General features: G+C 43.8%; 1 protein-coding gene across 5 annotated transcripts in view; it reads right to left on the reverse strand.

Annotated features, from left to right (window-relative positions):
• NEK11 (NIMA related kinase 11) overlaps window positions 1-20851 on the reverse strand; it is a 135061-nt gene that overhangs the window by 38903 nt on the left and 75307 nt on the right. For all 5 annotated transcript variants that reach the window (XM_045579297.1, XM_045579296.1, XM_045579298.1 and 2 more), the window contains 2 exons: window positions 6590-6753; window positions 3551-3638 (listed from right to left, as the gene is read on the reverse strand). In XM_045579297.1, coding sequence (XP_045435253.1) covers window positions 3551-3638; window positions 6590-6753 — 252 coding nt within the window. The remainder of the gene's footprint in view (window positions 1-3550; window positions 3639-6589; window positions 6754-20851) is intronic.

Genomic DNA, 20851 nt, shown 5'->3' on the forward strand with positions numbered 1-20851 from the left:
CTGAACGGTTACTATAGCAACACCATCTGTTGTCTGTGTAATGAGAACCCATATCCAGTTCCCCACCTCAGGTCACTTCTTTCAAAGCATCCTCCTTATTATCTGTTAAAGGTGATCTTTTCTGATTTTCTTAAAAGCCAAAGGTATCCTAATCCAGAGGGGAAAGATCAAGCTCCTAACCTGGCACACCAGATTCTCCATGGCCTTGGCCCAGGTTTGCTCATCCCTTCCTCACACCTTAGATTCCAGCAGCATCAAACTTCTTGATAGTTCCATGCATATACTCAGTTATTTCATACCTCTGAGTTTTCACACTGCTTGATCCTTTCTAGAGAATACTTCCCCCTCCCAACCAATTGGTAACTCTACTCATCTTTTCATTTGTTCATTGAATGATTATTTTAAAAACGCTATGTGCCAGCATCTGTGTTAGACTCTGAGGCTACTACAGTGAGTAAAATCTTGTGCTGCCCTCACAGGTCCAAGAAATGACAGATTGTCCCCCAGAGTGGACCTCTGTCCTCCACTTGGCTCACTCCCAGCACGCGTTATCTTCCTCACGATGCCCTGACTACACCAGGAGCTCATTAACATAGGGATCTTGTTTCCATCATCACCCTATAATATCTGGCTTGTCATGTGTGCTTTATAAACACCTGTAGGGAAATAGGGGGTGGGGACAGGATACACATTTCAACCATAGAAATGTCATGTTTTAAAGTATCTGTCCTTGGTGAAATGGCCACTGCCCACATTCCTGCCTGTCCCCCATGCCCTCATTTCTGGCCTTTCTTATTCTCTTAACTCCTTCTCTCTTTCCGTCTCCTAACTCTCTCTGGATCACTCAGTATCCTGCTCATGACTGGCCTTGTTTCTTGTAACCCGTGGGAAATTTCAGGAGGAATTTGGGGCTTAAAAAATGAGTTGCCTCCATTTGGGACGATAGGTCCCCCAGTGTGAAAGCAGCACCGCTACAAGGATTTCACTGGTTTGTCCAGGACCAGTCTGGTGGCTGGGACCATGTTTCTGAAAGGTCTCAACATCTGACTTCTCATGCAGTGCCTGAACGCACCAGACCCCCTTACTATCTGATGCAGATAGTAAGGACAAGGCAAAAATACAATATTGGATCCAAGGGAGCTCAGTAACCCTTAAATATAGCCCAGCACACACTGTCAGCACCACAAGAAGAGAGAAGTGAAGCTGTTCTCATTTTAGTGTTTAGGCAAGTTCTCAATAATTTTATGAAATATTTAATTTTATGCCTCAGGAATGTTTTGTTTGAATTATAAATCGGGGAGGGTGCAAACAATAAGAATTTCAGGGCTTCAGGCCTTTGAAGCCAGGGTTCTCAAAGTGAGGTCTGGACCCAGAACATCAGCATCACTTGGAAACAGTTAGAAACACAGCTTCTGGGGATTGCACTAGATGTGCAGCTTCAATGCCCTTGGAATAATTCTGACAAAGCTCAAGTGTGAGAAACACTGATCTAAAGGCTTTAAAATGACCTGGATGTATAGAGGGGACTAATAAACTGAACTAGGACTCAAAGGGCACCTTCTACCTCAGGATCTGTTGAAGCTACTCAATGCTCACTAATCCTCTCCATGTCCCAGTGACATAAGAAGGACAATATCACTGTCCCAGTTTTAAAGAGAAAGAAAACTAAATCTAGGGTTGGGGAGCAGATCAAACCACTGCACACAATCCTTTCAGGGCTACAAAATGCACAGGCTGACCCGATCTTGAGCGAAGCCCAGCTCAGTTCACAGGTGTGTCATTGTCAGGCGCCAGGCTCATCCTCTGCCACGTTTAAGTTCAAACTGTCCCCTGGATTCTGTTCATATTCTGACATATATTACCGAGCACGGTGATTAATTAGCTCTATGACTATAGCTGGGGAATCCCCCAAGATGCCATTACAGCAAAACAGATACTAACCACTTGAACCATCTCATCCTTTATACAACTACAGGAGGAGATTTCTTTGAGGCTTCTATGTGCTCGGAGCCTGCAGAGAGGGTGCTGTGAGTACCACCCAGAGGGGTATTTCAAAAGCATGCTCCCCGACATGCCTCCCCTCGCTTCCCTCCATGCACCTCTCAGCTACTAAGCTTTCACCTTCCTGTTTCCTAACTCACTTACCACCCATTCATCTGTCTTCTAGCTTCTCAAACTCACTAGATGCTGTGGCCCCCTCCCACCGCCTCTCCTGTTCCCTTTGTTCCTGTGGATTTATATCACACACTCCTTTTTTGTCACTTTGTGGAGATAAATATGTATTTTTACTCCATATTTCTAATGCTTATTTTTATGAAATCATACAGCCCAGAAGGGAACGTAGATATCATAGATCCACTCCAGTATTAACTTTTTTTTCAACAGAATCTATCTTTTTCAAGCCATAATATTATATGTAAAAATCTAATTTTAAAACAGATAGAAGAGAAACCACCTTAGTTGAAGCTGGTCCAGGAGCAGGACCTGCAATTTATCTCTCTTAAGACTTTCAAGTCTCGGTTCAGTGCCTCTTTTGCACCAGACACAATAAGTAATGGAGAAGCAGAGTCAACAGTGCAGACCTGGCTTCTGTCCTAGTAGCTTGGTGCATGTCCCCTTTCCCAATCCTAGGGTTCCTCAAAGAACCCAGCGTGAAAATCACTGATGCAATCTAACTGAGGTTCAAGGGAAAGTGTCCTGGCCAAAGGAAAGCCTCTCTAGTCTTTGAGTCCGTTCTTGGGAGTTAAATTCGCCTCAAAAGTGTCACTGATGCGCAACTGACCAGCTCTCAGGGTGACGGTGGGGAGGGAAAATCAGGGCGCTGTGTGATAACTGAGGCTTCGCACACAGAGATTGGAATTAGCTAGAAAAAGGCGATCCTTGTGCAGGGAGCTCCTAGTAAAACAGTGGGAAATGCTTGCGCCCCTGAAAATGTCATGTTTATGCCTGTCACCCCCTTGGAAGAGATGGCTTTTGGTCAGACAATTAAAAAAAATTTTAATGACAGTTTATCTTCCAGTGCTAGACATTATCAGAGTTAGCTTTTGGATTGCAAAGAGTAGAAACTAAGAAATAAGGTTTTATTCTTGGAGTGCAGCAATCTCATATACAGAGACTGAGGATGCTAAAGAAATGGCGGCTTTGTTTTCAGGCCGAATCTCTTCCAATAACTGCCTGACCTTCAGCGTGATGGTCCCTCAGCTGGACCGAATGTGCCTGTTTCTACAGGAGGAAGGCAGATGGACAGACATCCCTTCAAAGAAACCTCTAAAACTGACAGTAAGCACTGCTGGGCCACCACTGGGTCACAATGAATTTCAATGATTTTATCCTCGGAGACTGAGGATCACTGACAATAACAACTAACAATTCTTCTTTGAGAGTCCTGGGTCCTGGCCAAACACAGCCTCTGTTGGCCTCAGTTTCCTCCCCTGGAAAATTAGGGGGCTGGACTGAAATATCCGTGGAGAGCCCTACGCCTCCCATTTCTCAGATGGTCCCCTGGCGTCATCAAGCATCACTGTAGTTTGGAATGAAGAAACTTACTCACCTAGAGAGGTGCCACCCAGGACGCTCTCCAAACACCGGACCAGCGATTCCGTATCACTGCACTGCCAAGACAAGACAGATTCACTTCCCTGTAGAGGAAAAGGATATTTAATGATGTGAAAAATGTTCTTGCCATGTTTAGGCAAAACAAAACACAGAAAAGTCTGGTTGCAAAATTATTTTACAGTATGATTCCCCCTGACCCCCTATTTTTTAAAAGAAAAACATCTCTCTGCCCCCCCCCCCACCCCTTTCCCTCTCTCTTTCTTTCTCCCTCTCCTCCTTTCCTTTTCCCTCTCCCTCTCTGACAGGAATAAATACACTAAAATTGTAGCAGTGGCTTTGACTATATGGTGGAAATATGGGTAATCTTTATCTTATCCTTTGTGCGCTCATGCCTTTTCTAAATTTTAATAATAATCAATATGACTTATTTAACTTATAAAATGGTAAATGCAATTAGAATGAATTGAAAAACATAGTTTTGTGCACTCTATAATCTACTCAGTACAGCAGGAACTAAGTGAATATTTTTTTCCTGGAGAGTGTCTCTACCAGATCTTCCTTGGAAATGTATGTTCTTCAAGGAGCCATAAATCTAAGAACTGCCTCAACGGAGGTTATTTACCTTAGCCCTCAGTAAGAGTCAGGCACCCCCATGAGTCTGACTGTATTTGATAACAAACATTACCTTTGATACAAAGTAAATTGCTGTCCTTTACCCAGAAGGCCGGAAATATTCAAAATAGCATCACAATGCTCTGGGAAAATGGAATCTCTTAATTACTTTCAGGTCTGTGGTTATTCTGAGAGAAATTAATAATTTATGGCTCACCTGCTCCATTTCAAAACAAGCAATATAATTTATATTGCGGTAATTTTTGGATTTTAGAAAAAAAATGTATTGTAATACAATAAACTACCCAAAGCAGTATCTGAATATGTTAGGTTTCATTTTATAACAGCTGGTGGGGTTCAGGCAGCCACGTTTCATGCAGGTGGTGAAACCATGTTACTACATGTTCCAAATGTACAGGCAAGGCCGTGATGAGGAAGGCATGCCTGGTCACTGCTGGCCGGGGAGGCCAAAAGCATGGGATGCAGACCCCAGTGTCCAGCCCAGGAACAGGGAGGCAGGTACCAGGCACAGAAACAGGAGAAGGAAAGCAGGTCTCTCCCTTCTTCTGCTCCTGGTGGACTCCAAACTTAACAGGGACAGCCTCGAGCCAGGGAGGAGCTTAGCAGAGATACCCGCTGCTGCAGGAAACGCAAAGCACACATGGACATGTACAGCGATGACACCAACCAGATAGGCCCGGGGTCTAAGCCGGCTCTTCCACCGAATGCGCTGGCCTCTGCCAAGCAGCTTGGTTTCCTGGGTCTTAGTTTCTGCATCAGTGGACCTAGACTCACATGTGTCAAACACAAGGCCCTCGGGCCAAATCCGTCCCGCCAGGCCTTGCAATGTGGCCCGCACCGCGCTGTCATCACTGCACTCCGCTGCGTTTCCATCACAATGACAGTTTATGACTGTTCAGTAAACCATTCGGCCCGCGATTTAGGCTGGATTTTAGATTTTGGCCCCTTCTCTGATTGAGTTCGACACCCCTAAAGGGAGCCTTCCTGCTCAAACACCCTGTTCTTTGGCTGCTATTGTTATATTGTGATTCGATTGAACTGATGACCCCACCCCCCAGAGGACACGCTTAGCAGCACCTGCTCTCCTGACGACCTGGGCTGTGTCCTGGACAGTGTGGGCCTTGCCTGGACCACATCCCTTTCTTTGCTCTGTGGCACCGGTCCTCGCAGGTCATGCCTGCTTTTCCTAATGCTTCACCGTGAAGAGAATTTCAAAACCCCTGGAGGGTTTGGGGGAAACATATTGAAAACTTCAGCATTAGCTGGGAAAATGGGCCTCTGCAGCGCTTTATCTCAGCAAGAACAAACATCCTGGTCTTAAGAGCCTGAAGGCAAGCATCGGTCAAGGCCACACTCACTGAGCAGCCTTTCCTGAGGGAGTTCTGTGGCAGGTCATTACGGCCCAGCTAGAATGGAGACTGCTGGTGCACGTGGGAGGGGAAATGATGATCAAGGCAGTAAAGTGAAGATGGAAGGGTCTATCCATCAGTCTGCAGCCCTAACACATGTCCATTAGAGCACACGAAACTCTGTCAGTGACAGGTCCCATGAATACCGCTGGGAGCCGTTATGATGACAGCCACACACTGTGTCTCCTGAGATCTCAGAGGCTGGTTCCAATTCAGTGACCACAGACCTCACAGAAAAGCTACCAGCATTATGACAATGGCCGGGATAGAGGCCTTATTGATGTTCTACTGGCTGCAGCAAAGAAGCAGCTGACAATCACCAGCAATTAGCTACTTAATAAAACTGTTTTGGAGACAGTGCTGCTGAAAGATGGTCACAAGGGACCAGCAATCAATCCCAGCGAAGCCCACAGCTGTTTTCCTTTTAGAAGGCTTTTTATCTGTCAAAATAAAAACTGTGAGACTTTTGGCCCATCTGAAGGAGAGAATCCACTTTGATCTGAATACTCACCTAAGAGCCACAAGTATAATGATCATCTAAGTCAAGCATGTCAAACTCAAAGGGTAACACGGGCTTGTGGCCCACGGGCCATGATTTTGACATGCTTGCCCTAAGCGGACCCTGGCACACTCAGGGGTAAAGGGCAAAACAGAGAAGATCAGAGAAGAGGTGAACCCCATGACAGCCACAGGTTTCACTCAAATCACCAAGCCAACAGCCAACAGGGACTGGGTCTCAGCACAGTTTCATAACTGTAATTTGTGTGTTGCTAATAAAATAAGGTGATCAGACATCCTGCTTTTGGCAGCCCTTCCCCTACCAACATGGCCCAGACCAAATTCTTCAGAATTCCCGGGGGCCCCTGGACCTTGGAAGCCAAGACTCATCATCACAGGCACCCTTTACAATAAACCCTGGTCCCCCCTCTCCCACTTCAAGGAATCAAGACTTCCTTGCTTTTCCCACCTCTTTGGGGGGCAGCCACCCGTACCTGTTGGTTTCCTCTACAATCAGGCTGGAGTCCCTGGTCCCTGACCTCAGCCTCCAGTCCTGCCAACAACACTGTTTCTTCTTCCTCCTCCTCACTCTCTTCGGAACAGGAATCAAACGTGTCAGTATAGTACTCCTCAGCTACACGCGGGTCTTCCGGGATCCCTGAGACAAAGAATAAACAAAGATCACGTCCCACCAGTCATTACAATTATAATGAGGCTCAGATCCCCGGAGTTTCCCCACGAGATCTATATTTTGTTTGTACTGACAGAGCTCCCCTGGAGTGTAGAGCTGAATATTAGCTTCTGAAAGAAACTGGTTGAAAGTAATAAATACCCAGCAAGTAGGGGAAGGGAGAAGTGATTGCGTTTGCAGCACATTTTTAAGACGCAGGAATAAAGCCAATAAACAAGAAGAAACGATTTCCTCTAACATCTTTGGACCACAATCTTAATACAAACGAGGGGACTCAGGGGCAGGAGTGGGATAGGCGCTTGGCTGCAGGACCCAGTTACTCACCCACGTGAAGTTTTACAGGGGCAGTGGTAGTGGAACTAGGCCAGCACGCATCCTGGGAATTTCTTTTTTTTTTTTTTAAAGAAAATATTGGTGGTGAGACCATACAAGATGAATGGGGTATAGAGCAATGGCACGTGGCAAGCTGAGGAAAAAGTTCTGAATTTTTTTCCAACAAGTTGTGAAGGCTTTGAGATGAAGTTTACTCCAGGGCTCTACTTACTCAGACGAATTCAGGCCATTTATTTAGAAACAAAATGAAAAGAAAAGAAGAAGAAAAAATCACCTACTAAGCTGAAGCCAAGACGTAGCTACCCACATTACTTAATATAAAATGATTATTAGCTAAGAATACAGCTGGTGTTTAGCATGGTCTTCAGCCCCAACAAAGACCAAGAATGGATCACAAAAAAACACAGTGATGATGTCAGCTCCTCTTGGTTAATGAGGACCTACAAATGGAGAAATATCCTTGGAGACAGGAGGAAATGACACAATGACACCTTAGCACAATGAAACTGTGGGCCTTTTAGGCTCTGTACCACACTCTGACATATAAATAAATCATTCTTCTAAATTTAAACACCCAGCACTGCTTTTCATCCTATTGTTGCCAATTTTTGGCTAATGGGGAAAAATATGGAATTTGGGACCAGAGAATCAAGGTTTGAATCTAGCTCTACCCGCTCTCAGGGGAGAAAACCTGGACAAGGGATTTGAACTTGCTGAGCTCTGTTTCTCCAGGAAAACTGACATAAGGATGCTCAGCAAGGTAGCTATGAAGATTCAGTAACAGGATTCTTATGAAACCATCTGATACAGAAACGCTTTACACAAATGTTCTCTTAATTTCCACATCTGTAAAAATGGACTTTAAGTGAACTGATTCTGTATTTCTTTTAAAGTAAAATACTAGTGATTGTAGAATTCCCTGAGAATGAAATACCTTGAAATCTTTTATATCAGCGGTTTCCCATAAAACATAAGAGGCAGTGCTGAGGAGTCAAAACTCATTGGCTCAAAAGATAAAAATTTTACATATATTCAAAACTGTCTTCGCCAGTCCCTTAGGAAGGGGTGTGTTGTGAATCTCATAATTTCTCCCAGTAACTCAGATATGGACCGTTTTCCCTTCAGATCACTAAATTTCAGTTAAGCACCAAATGAAATAGATGGTTTGTACTGGGGGCAATGTTTCACAACATTCTTTATTTGACTTATACTCACAACCACAAGTAGGTCATGGCAAGGGAATTATGTGAAAAATTAAATCTACCCAGGGGGCACTTCAGGTCCCCAGGTTTTACCTCAAGTAGGGACATACTTTCGAGGAATGGTGGACAAAACAATATGACTTCCTACCTCTCTTCCTCTCCCTTCCACTCGCCTTGAATTTCTGTGTCACTTTCAGAGAGACATCCATTCATTTTCTCTCTCTCTCTCTCTCTCTCTCTCTCTCTCTCTCTCTCTCACCCTCCCACTCAGTCTGTCTTTTGGACAAATGTTCATATTTTCTCCCTCTTGCTCTCCCTTTTTCTCTCTATTCATTCCCCCACACCAACTTTGGGCAAGAATATCTGCTTTCAAATTTGACTATGTATAGTAAGAGGTATCATTTATACATAGAAATGTGCCTATATTTGTGTATTGTATATAAATATTTTTATGACTGAAACAAAGTATATCTACTATAATCTATATCTATACTGTAGCTGACACACTCTGGTATTTTGCATTGTATTCAGTTTGTTTTTAAATCTCACTTGCAACTTGCTAAACTGATTTCTCCACATTTTGAAAAACACTAATTTATAATGCTGGCTTTGGCATAAAAACACACATACACACAAAATCCTGCATTTAAATCAAGCCTCTACCATCCGCTTCAAAGCATGAGCATTATTTAAACTTTTTGCTCTTCAGTTTTCTAATCTATAAAATGGGGATGATAGTACCTATTTCATAGAATTATTGTGAAGATTAAAAAGTATAATGAATGCAAAGCACTCTGCACTTAGTAGGTAAACCAATAAATGCTACTCACTAAGATTTAACATAAAGCCCTGCACATATCTAATATTTCTTCCACGCCAGGAAGAAACATAAATATTTGACAATCATGAGCATATACTGAGTTAAAATTTTTAAATGCATTTTAAACAGAATCACTTCTCAAAATCCACACCCAACTCAAACAGGCAACAAGGAACACGCCTTTCTCTGGCCTCCCTTCTGCGGGCTCCAGAGGGACCCAGGCATTACACCTCTGTTCCCTGTGTCCTTCCTATCCACTGGCTCCTCCGGGCTCCCTCCAGGCAGCTCAGCGGGAACTTCTTCCACAGGGTTAACAAACTGGTTCTGTAAAGGGCTAGGTCATCAAAATGTTAGGTTTGCAGGTTATACTGTCACTGCCACAACCATCCAGCTCTGCAGCCTGAAGGCAGACACAGACGATGTGCAAACACATGTGGCTGTGCTCCAGCAGACCCTTCACAGAGCCAGCCATGAGCCAGATCACCCAGCATGACAAATGCACCCACCTTCCTCCCGCTAACATGGCTCCTTGTGCATGTCTAAGTCTTTGTCCCTCACTCCCCAAGGGATCCCTCCCAGGAAGGAGCGAGAGGAAGAAAAGACAGGCCATTCTACCACATACGCCTACGTAAGTCATGCAACGGACTGAGATGAATCCAGCCCCTGTTTTTCGTAAGCACCATAAAGTTGGTGCAGCTCAGAACAGGGTTCACTTTCAAAGGGAAGAGTGGAAAGAAATGGAAGTGTGCCCAAACTCTGTTCACCACACCGTGTGTGCTCTCTGTCCGTGGGCCCGTGGGAAGCCTTCTTAGGCTAAGGCTCATTTCCCCTGTCACTGAGGGGAAAATGGTCTGTGATAAATAGCTTTCATTTCATTGCCCCCCAGAAGTCAGCCTGTAACACGCACTGAGTGGCATTGCCGTCTCCACTGGGCGGGCAGTGATGGGGTGCGCTGATGAAGTAACCCAATACTGGCTGCCATGCTGGAGACAAAGAGAAGCAATCACCCCATTCTGGGAAAAGGAGGCTTTGTCACATCCTTCAATTAAGACCCAAGTCAAGTCCTTCCTGTAAGACGTAAGTGAGCATTGGGAGCAACTCCAGGGCTTGTTAAAACCCAGAGTTGCTGATTCAGTGAGTCTGGGGTGAGGCCTGAAAATGTTCATTTCTAACCATTTCCCAGGAGATGCTCATGCTGCTGCTCCAAGGGCCCCACTTTGAGAACCACTGTTCCAGGACATGACTAGTTCAATGAAAGTACCATCAGATACTATATAAGCACAACAATAACACATATAAGACTCTATATTATCTCTACATCTTACAACCTTTGTATGTTAGACAAAAATAGAAGTAACTTTAATTTAAAAGAGATTTATGTCATTGGTTGTCTCAACCACTCATAGCCTCGGTGGAGTGACAGAGGACTATTTCCATTTTACGGTTGGGGAAGAACAAAGTTTTGAGTCCGTATCCCAAAGTTACAACGCTTTACAGTTTGTGAAAGCATATTCAAACTCATTGTTCCATTTGATCATTGCAATAATTACTCACACTAGACCAGGACAACATTTTTATCTCATTTTCCAGATCGTGAAAGTGAGACTCAGAAGGAACCATTGTCACACAGCTGCTTGCATGGTGGACACAAGACTAGAATGCAAGTCACCTGACCCTTATCTTTTCCCCACCCAATCAGTGCTGCGTTATGATTAGCTAGAAATGTTCACTTTTGCTCGTAAAACCAGGTCACAGACAAAAGTCGTGACTGCCTTTCCCTTCACTCTGAAAGACGTTGAACAAGGGATCGACTTTCGATTTATGAGATGCAAAAACTGAACTTGAACTGTCTGCAGGGAGTGGGGCCTACTGAACACCAGGCTCAGCCCAGCTGTCACTACCCTCCACCTCTGACTGGAACATGCCACCTGGAGGGCTTGCTAGACACAGGCGCCTGGCCCCATGCCCAGAGTTTCAGACCGCTAGGTCAGGGCTGGGGCCTGAGATTCCACATTCCTAACGATGCTGCCAGCATGGCACACACTCTGAGAACCACTGCTCTGTCTTATACAATAGGACCTTCAGGGGGAAAATGCCATGCTAGTGCAATTGCTTATGAACAATTCCCCAATATTTATTCATGATTGCATTAGCTCTTTAAACTTTTTTAATGATCAGGAAATGCATTAAGTTTATTTTTTTTAAAGAGAAGAATGAGACAATAACTTTGCCTAAAGGCAAAACCAAGTTTCCTTTAAAGGAATTTCTTTATATAAAAGAAATAGCTCAGCCTGGGCATCCACCATCATCCCAAATGATTCTAACTATGGTTGTGCCTTAAACAAATGCATGCAAAGACTTTAGCAGAATGGTTACCCAGAGCAGCAACAGCATCGCCTGGAATCCTATGAGAAGTGCAGATCCTCAGGCCCCCAGACCCAGTGAATCAGAACTGGGTGAGCCCTCCTTCCCCCCAAGTCTGTGTTCTAACAAGCCCTCCGGGATCCTGACGCACACTGGAGTTTGAGAGCCAATAATTTAGTACAATGACTGGCACTTAATATCTGCTCAAATGAAAACAGTTTCTACTGCATCGTCAGGAGGGAGCAAGCTCCTGGAGGACAGGAGCCAGGCCCATCCCGTTTATCAGGGTGTCTCCATCCCACGGCTCAAAGCAGACACACAGACTCCTTACTGAATCAGTGAATGCCTAAGTCTCTAAGAGATAGGACTTTCAAAGTAGCACATACTATTGTAGGTAAAGAATTTCCTAATCTCTTTTTTTGGGGGGGAGGGGGGAGAGAGGGGGTAGAGAAAGGAGAAGGTGGAGATAGAAATTTTTCTCCCTAAGAGTCCGCTCCCTTCCCTCTTTCCCATGTACTTTGAATTTATATTTCAGATGAAGGCATAGCTTTGAACAGCAAAAAGGTCTTCTTTATTCTCATGTTGCCAGCTCAATCCCACAAGCCTGCCAAGTTGGAGGACTGAGATGACCCAGAGAGGATGACACTCACTGTTAGACTGTGGCTCAGTTCAGGGCCCCAGACTCTGCTCTGGCTGCATGATCGCCCTGCCATCTTTGCATAGGTAATGACAGTGTCAGAATTAATTAATGTTTGATAAGTTCGGTGGCCAAGTCACTTATGATTTGGGAAACCCAATGGACTCACTCACACACACTTTTTTTTTTTTTTAACTTTGCAATCAGTGTATTAAGGAAACATTCATGCATTTTAAGAATTGCTTAAATTCTGATATGCAGATTTAAGCTTATGAACGTATGACTTTTAAACATACCATTAAAACTATTCATAATCTGCTATACTACCAATATTGTAACAATTATTTTGGAGCATCAGTTAAGTGGTTTAAAGTAAGCCTGTAACATACCTAAAAAACACCTTCCTATCTCATACATGCAAATTACTTCTCCATGTAAAGGTCTCATCACTCAGCTTCTAAGTTAGCCTGCTCCAGAAGTCACCACTCTAAGGTTTATGGTCCAAAGAGAAGTGGGGGAAATGTAACCAAGGACTGATATATAGTTATACATATATATATATATATTTTTTTTTAAAGGGTGGCACCACATAAGGAAATGCAATTATATAAGTGCAAGTCCTCAACAAGCAGCTTATTATGATAAACCCCTTTATTGGGAAGGTATCATTTCTATCGCTGATACCACAGGTTAAGTTATATGGCATGCCACCTTCAAGTAATAGTTGAGGCAATAGAATAAATGCAGAGGCATCACAGTGAATCCCACTTAATACAACTATACAAACTAACCCTTCTCTACAAATTAAGTTTTTTGTCTGACTGCCAGTTAAATACAGAATTTTAACTTCATAGTTTAACAATTAAGGATGACACATAGAAATCTGTGTAAACTTCTCTCCTTCATTTGGATTCTTATCGAGGTGGTACTTCAAGGCCAGCATCCTATAAGTCTTTTTCAATTCTTCCTGGGTGGCACTGGGTTTGACCCCCAAAACAACATAGTAAATGGTTTCTTTCACCATTTTTAACAGCCGGTGAACGGGCCAAGGCAGGTGTGGAGGAACCAGAAAGAGACCATTGCTGTCGGCAGCTCAGGTAGCCACCATTCCTCCATCTCTCGCTGAGTGTTCTGGAAAGTTCTTAACTCACACTTTTATGACCCTTCTCCCAGGAAGTTAACAATACCCACAAGAGGCCTTTAAAAATAGTATACCCACAATATGGGGGAAAGAATCTTCCTTTCTTTCCGAGTTTTCTGAAAGAGTCAATGGCTTTATGATACTGAGCCAGACTGAGCACAGGTATCATGAGAACAAACCAATTTATCATTAGATCTTGATGTGGCCTCTCCAATGACCATATTCTTTCTCTCATTACAAATTGGGAGCAACAGTGCTCAGAATGGCAGTAATTTTTATTACACTGACAAGGCAGGTCTCAGAATTTCTTATTGTCACAAAATGGCATTTGTGGGTGTAAAAAGATGGCCTTAATTTGTTTTTCAATAAAAACACTTTAAATTAATATATCAAACTCTTATATGTATAAAACAAAACAAAACCTGTGATTAATATGCTATCATATTTTCAAAACAACAGGTTTAAAAGACAATGCCTTCAGAAGGCACTTAGATAACAGACATTGCCTCAATTTCCCCATGGGGCTTCATTTTGTGTAAGGTGGGGACAAACTAGGATAAAAATGACAGAAATCGAAGCCCAAGTTAGCTGGTGATGTGTGCCTCCCTCCAGGAGGGGTCAGACCAAGTTCATATCTGGCCTCTGCTGCTTCTGGGCCGCGCCCTTGGGAATGTTGCTTCACTTCTCCAGTCACCATTTTCTCAGTTGTAAGTGGGAGCAGTGAACAGTGATGTCCCACCAAATTGTCTTTACCAGACTCACTCCAGACATAATTGGCTCACTTGTCTTCCAGCTGCTGTCAATGTCAGCTGCTGTGTTAGCCAGTGAGGGCAGCCATAGCAAAATGTCATCGCCAGGTGGCTTGAACAGCAGAAATCTATTTTCTCATGGTCTGGAGGCTAGAGCTCCAGGACCAAGGTGGTGGCAGGTTTGGCGTCTCCTTGGCTTGCAGGTGGCTGACCCTCTCTGCACCCGTCTTTCTGAGACCTAATGGTGAAACCACAGACCCTTGGAGGTCCTCCGCCCTCACTGTCCTGGACGTAGCAACGGAGAGGCAGTGACTCCATTCCCCCCTCCCCTTGGGGCTCCTCTGCAAGCCCCCGGAGCGCCTTCTCATCTGTGAGGGGCCGTTTTCCACCTCCTTCTCTCAGCGCCTCCAGGTGGAGCTTTAAGAAGCCTGGCTCCTGCTGTCCATTCCAGAGAGGCAGCTCCTGGATCTCCCAGGCCCTCAGAGTAGAAAATGTTTCCACTGCAGAACAGAGCTGCAGCCCACTTTACTGATCACATCACCGACTGTAAGTGGAACTAAATCTCAAATCCAATCCAAACAATATGTTTACAGGCTTTGGGGAAGGGGAGGGAGAGGGAACCACCGGTACCATGACTTTTCCTAAAATAAACCCTCAAAACTAAGACTAAAATTAGTCATGCTGATTAGCTCAGCCTCCAGCACCACATATGAGGCTGTGAAAAGAAATAATTTCCATAAACAAAATGTATATTTATGACTCTCTCTGTATGGAAGGCTACGTTAGGGACAGTACGGTGCCTTTTTAATATATATTATAGCACGGCAGCTTCCTCTGTGAGTTCTTCGAGTGGTCCCTCTCTGCGTGGCCAAGGACAGCAAAGGATCCTCCCCCCTCACCCCCCCCCCCAAACACACACCCTAGAACCAAGACTGTCATCCATTGAGAAACAGGTTCCCCTCAAGCTCTGGACTTGGTGCTTTTATCCTACAATATGTGTCAAGATAATTCTCCCTTAGGCAAAGCTGTGATATTTCTCTGAACTTTTTCTTCTGGTTTGGAGAGCAAAAGCCACAAAGGGCAGATCAAGTTTGGCTTTTCTCCACCAGGTCAGAGAAACCAATCCCGGCCGGGAAACCCATTCTCGCGAGGAAAACACAGGGAGGTTGCACAAAGGCCTGAAGGGGCTGGAGAAATATCGGGATGCTTTTTGCTTGCTGGCAGAAGACATAGACTTCTGTATTTTGGGTGACTGGCAGAAGTTCCCTGGGCTTTAGGGGTCTCATCTGGGAAAGGGGGATCCTAGTAACTTACATCCCAAAGGCCGAGTGCAGGTTGCTTTCCTGCTCTAAGGCCTGCACACGTGTGGCGGAGGGTAATGGGCTGGGCCCGTGTGCACATGAATCCTCTGGAGAACTTGATGAGTCTGGAGTTGGGCCCAAGCGCCTACGTCCCTGGGCTCAGGGTGATGGAAGCACTGCTCGCCCACAAACCACACTTCGTTTGGGCATCAAGAGACCAGAGGACCACTGCTTTCTGTTCCTGGCCACCAAGTGTTTGACAAGGAATGAGGTGACAACTGGAGTTTAAACTGCTCTCACATGAAGCCCCTGCCTCTGTCTTGTTTGGTCTTGGGCGTATTTCCTGGTTAGCAGAGGCACGCATGCGTCAGAACACATTTAGCAGTTTATTGGCAGAGAACACCTTGAGAGCCATATGGGGTTTCCTCTCTGATGAAAACCTAGCGCTATAATTTCTCTTTTCCTCCTCCACTCTCCTGGAAAATGGCAGTGCCCTCTGCTAACTGAACAGCTGGAGACGCTTGCTGGCGCTGAAACATTCTTTGCTCACAGTGTGAACGGGCACAGTTAATACAGCACGACTGGCCAGTGACCACAAGCACATGCGGGAAATCTCCCGTACTCCTAGTGTGGGCATGGCACTCATTTGCATTTTTTTAATTAAAGGAAGTGCCTACCCTACACATCACTTGAGGCAAACTTCCCTGTTTCGACTCAGGATAAGTTTCTATTGCAATGTTGGATTTTCCTGGGTGACCTGCCCTTCTTTCTGCTTTGGAGAAAGGGCTCCCTAAGGCATGTGATCTGGTCTTATTTAGAGAGCAAGGTAAACCCAAGCTTAAAAGGAACTCCTTCGTGGCCTATAAATTCTAGGAAAGCTTCCATTGTTCTGCCTCAGAACACTAAGTAATAGCAGCACTCACTCACCTTTGTATGACCTTTCTCAATGCACAAAGAGCTTTCAAATATATTTTCTCACTTAAGCCTCCCTCCCTCACAATGCGTGGGAGATGGGTGGTGTTATCTCGCGTCGCAGACAAGGAACATAAAGTTTAGAGCTACTTGACCTCTTAAACTTACCTTGAAAGTGACAGACCCCAAACCCTGTCTTCTGATCTTAAATCCAGTGCCTGCTTGTGCTAAATCATGCTGACTTCACAAGTCCTTTTGGCCATGCTCTGGTCACATACGCACAAATACAACAGGATGTGCAAAAGGTCACATTAAGAAATTTTTGCAGCCTCTACCTCGTTTTTATATGCCAGCCCTTACTCTTACCTTCTGGGTTTATTTCATAATTGTACAGAGATGGCTGACTCCAAGATTATAAAAATAGCCTCCATTATTTTCTTCTTAGGTTTGTTTAATGTTTTATACATTTAAAATTTTAATCCACTGGAATTTATTTTTGTATGTAATGTAAAGTAGAAATCTTAATTTTTTTCAAACAGATAGGGAATTGTTTCAAGACTAGTCATTTAGATATATTTTCTTTCTCCATTAAATAAGAAAATACATTTTCATGTATTAAATTCACACACATAGTATTTCTGGATTCTTTACATTTTACTCTATTGATCTATGTAGTCATCATTGTACATCTCTGTAAAGTTTTAATTACTGTGATAGGGTACTTGAAGAAAACATTCAAGAGTTTTATATTACATAAAACCTAGATATTTCTGTGAAAACTAATAATTTTTCTACTCTATTATCATAAATAATCATAGCCATTTCAACTTACAAAAGGCCTCCAATATATTACTTCATATAATAGTCACCAAATCCATATGAAACATGTGTTCCCATTCATTCATTAAGCAAATATTTTTTTAGCACCTTTTAGAAATCACTAACTGTGCTGGTTACTGGATATTAAAATGATCAATACTGACAGCACCCCTACACTCAAGCCTACAGATCAACAGGGTGGATAAAAATTTCATGAGTGTGTAAATTTTACAAACAGCAGGCCCTCAAATAACATTTTGCTTAGCATCATCTCATTATGACATTAATGAGATACCAGAGGAACTTAACTCATGTTTACATCAATTAAACTATGGCATGCCAAAACCAGTTTGGCTCAGTGGATAGAGCATCGGCCTGCGGACTGAAAGGTCCCAGGTTCGATTCCCATCAAGGGCATGTACCTTGGTTGCGGGCACATCCCCAGTGGGGGGTGTGCAGGAGGCAGCTGATCGATGTTTTTCTCTCATTGATGTTTCTAACTCTCTATCCCTCTCTCTTCCTCTCTGTAAAAAATCAATAAAATATATTTAAAAAAACAAAAATAAATAAACTATGGCAAAATTGATCTTGTTATAAGTCGTTTCACTTGAAAGTCACAGAACCTATTGACATTACATTAAGACTTATGTATATTTATATTTCATGTAAATTTAAGGTGTATTTATATTTGTAGGCCAATAGATTTTCTATTTTGTATCCTAAACACATATGTGCATGTTTAAAGGTCGATTTGGCAGCCAAGTAGAGAATGAACTAGTTGGAGGCCAGAGACTAGTTGGAGGCAAGTGCAGCCCTCAGGAGAGGTGATGTTTGCTTAGACTTAGGCAAGTGGAGGATTCCTGGTAATGGATCCTCAGAGTCCACTTCAGAGATGACAGTGTTGAGACTTGGAAAAGTTAGGACGTGTTTGATGTCACACAGCCAGTGTGGAAAGCGAGGACTCAACCTCCTGTCTTTTCCCTCTGCGTCTCTTGATTTCTCACTGTATTACGAAGACTTATTTCTTCATATTTATCATATAAGAAGCAAAATTGAGAAGACACATTCAACTGCATGATCCTGGATAGGATGAAAGTTTCTTAGAGAAATAAAAGAGGTTGTGACCTATTTAGTCAGTTGTGAAGCTCAATTTAAAATATGAAGCAAACTTCACAGTTAAAATGGTCTGATAATTATTATAAAAAATATCCCACTGAAAAGCCCCTACAGTCTAACAAATCTTGATGAAGGAAGAGATGCATATCCTATATATTAAATGGGTAATATGCAAATTGACCCTAACAGCAGAACGACCAAAACGGCTGCTCGACCAGTCACTATGAGGTGAACTGACCACCTCTCGGTCCTTCCCCTCACCACTGGCAGGCTCCCATCACCCGATGGTGAACAGGAAACCGAGGAGTGGGGTGGGCGGGGAGGGGATGGCTGCCTGCAGCCAGGGAAGATGGCTCTGGTCCCAGGCCAGGCCTAGGGACCATACCCACACACAAATTTCATGCTCTGGGCCTCTAGTATGGAAATATAAATCTGGGCCATCAATGTTGCTGTGTGTTCACCTAAAAAACGGGAACTGTGTTCATTTCATCAGCACATTACGTGCCTATACCAAATGCACCTAAGTTTCCACAGGCCATTCAACTAAAAATAATTTCATATCTTCCCAAGAGAAAATTAAACAAAATGGGAACACATTCATTGAAGAATGAAGCTAGAGAAACTGAAACAGAGATCACTGTACGTGTACTTTATCAATGTTGATGAAAAGCAACCCATCTAAAGATATGCTCTGAAATCCCATAGCACCATACAGCCTGTGTCTGCAGGTTTTATGTCCCTGATGATAAAAGCTGAAACTCAACCTGTTCTAAAGAGTTGATTGCATTTTCTGTTGCTACAGCTCTCCAAGGACTATTTTTCTCAAAAGTTGAAGAGTAACACAAAATAATTTATCAGACAATTTGCATCTCATTCCAGATTCTTCAGAGATGAAAAACTGCTGTGCCTGGTGAGCGCCGGAGCCAGGCCTGTGGGTGATTGATTCAGAAACTCCCAAACTCTTTGGAGGTAAATATATAAGTAAGTGAATACACTCCACCACACAATTATCCCCTCAGGAGGTCCCTCAAACAATTTCGAGACCTTGCAGCCACCTACTTAGCTCTTAAAGTGATGTTGATTAAAGGAGAGAAGTGCATCAACGCAGTAAGGCTGCAGATTTTTATGACCATTACAATAACACAGGCAATATTATTTCTGCTCATTAATGATTTCACACCCATAAAATTCAAACAGAGTAGGGTTTTTACTGTAGAGCACCCTAGTCACTAAAGGTGCTCCTGCTGCTTCATTATCATTTCTTCCAGTTTATTAAAAACTAGAGGCCCAGTGCATAAAAATTCATGCACTGAAGGGGGGGTCCCTCAGCCCAGCCTTCCCCCTCTCACAGTCCAGGAGTCCTCAGGGGTGGGAGGCAACCCAGGAGATCAGGGGAAGGCAACACCCCCATCACACCTCTGCTACTGCCACTGCCAGCAGCCTCGGCTGGCCCTGGTTACCTGAGCCTCAGGCAGCCCTGGATAGCTGGGCAGCTGCCATCTGAGGCTTTCCTGTACCTCAGGCTGGCCCTGGGCAGCTGTGGAGCTGAGGGGACTGGGGGATTCCCAAGGCAGGCACATGGAATGGCCAGACTCACCTGGGGTGGGCCTGGTGGGGCCACACACCTGCTGCCCAAGCAGGGCTGAAGAGTCTGGATGCCTCCATCTTGTGGGTGCCACCATCTTTGAGGGCATGGCATTCAATTAGCATACTCCCTCCTTATTGTCTGTGGACACCACCATCTCTGTGAGAGTGTGACAGACAATTAGCATACTCTCTCTTTATTAGATAGGATTGTTTAACAGGGCAGTATGAATGGAGAGATTACTCATGATATCCAGGACTACTTAATGCTAGCTCATTGGTTGAGCATTGATCTATGAACCAGGAGGTCACAGTTCGATTCCTGAACTGTGGACTTGTGTGCTCAATTCCCATTGTGGGTCATGTAGGAGGCAACCAGTCAATGATTCTCTCTTGTCACTGATTTCTCTCTCTCTCTCTCTCTCTCTCTCTCTCTCTCTCTCTCTCTCTCTCTCCCTCCCTCCCTCCCTCCCTTTTACTGTCTCTCTGAAATCAATATATTTTAGAAAAATTTTAAATATGAGAAACATAAATGTTCATAGAAGCATTATTCATACTAGAAATAGCCAACATGTGGAAGCAACCCAAATGTTCATCAACAGATGAATGGATAAACAAATTGCAGCCTATCAGTGCAATGGAATATTATTCAGCCATAAAAAGGAATGAAGAACTGATATGTGCTCATTCATGCTAAGTGTAAGAAGCCCAATCTGAAAGTGTATACTCAGAACACATATAAGCAAAGTCACCTTGAGCAGCCAGATGGCTCCTCAGCCTCTGGTGTTTGATGTAGCCTGACTCAGATTATCAAGACTTGCTCATTCCTAAGCATGGACAAGCCTGAGCCTTGGCCCCTCAAAGTAGAGGGTCACATCCAACCTGCCCTCCATCAGAACAGCCATTACAAATCTTCCACCATCTAGATAAGACAAATGACACCATACCACAGGCATAGCCTGCTCTAGGCACAGACCCAAGATCCAAGCAACACTGGCCCTCTAACACAACTCCCACTTTCTCTTTTGCTTAAAAAGAGGAGTGGGAATTATATTATTATTAGGGTAATCTAGAATCTGCTCCAATT

The sequence above is a fragment of the Pipistrellus kuhlii genome, unplaced genomic scaffold (genome assembly GCF_014108245.1).
Source record: "Pipistrellus kuhlii isolate mPipKuh1 unplaced genomic scaffold, mPipKuh1.p scaffold_m20_p_11, whole genome shotgun sequence".
NCBI classification, from domain to species: Eukaryota; Metazoa; Chordata; class Mammalia; order Chiroptera; family Vespertilionidae; genus Pipistrellus; species Pipistrellus kuhlii.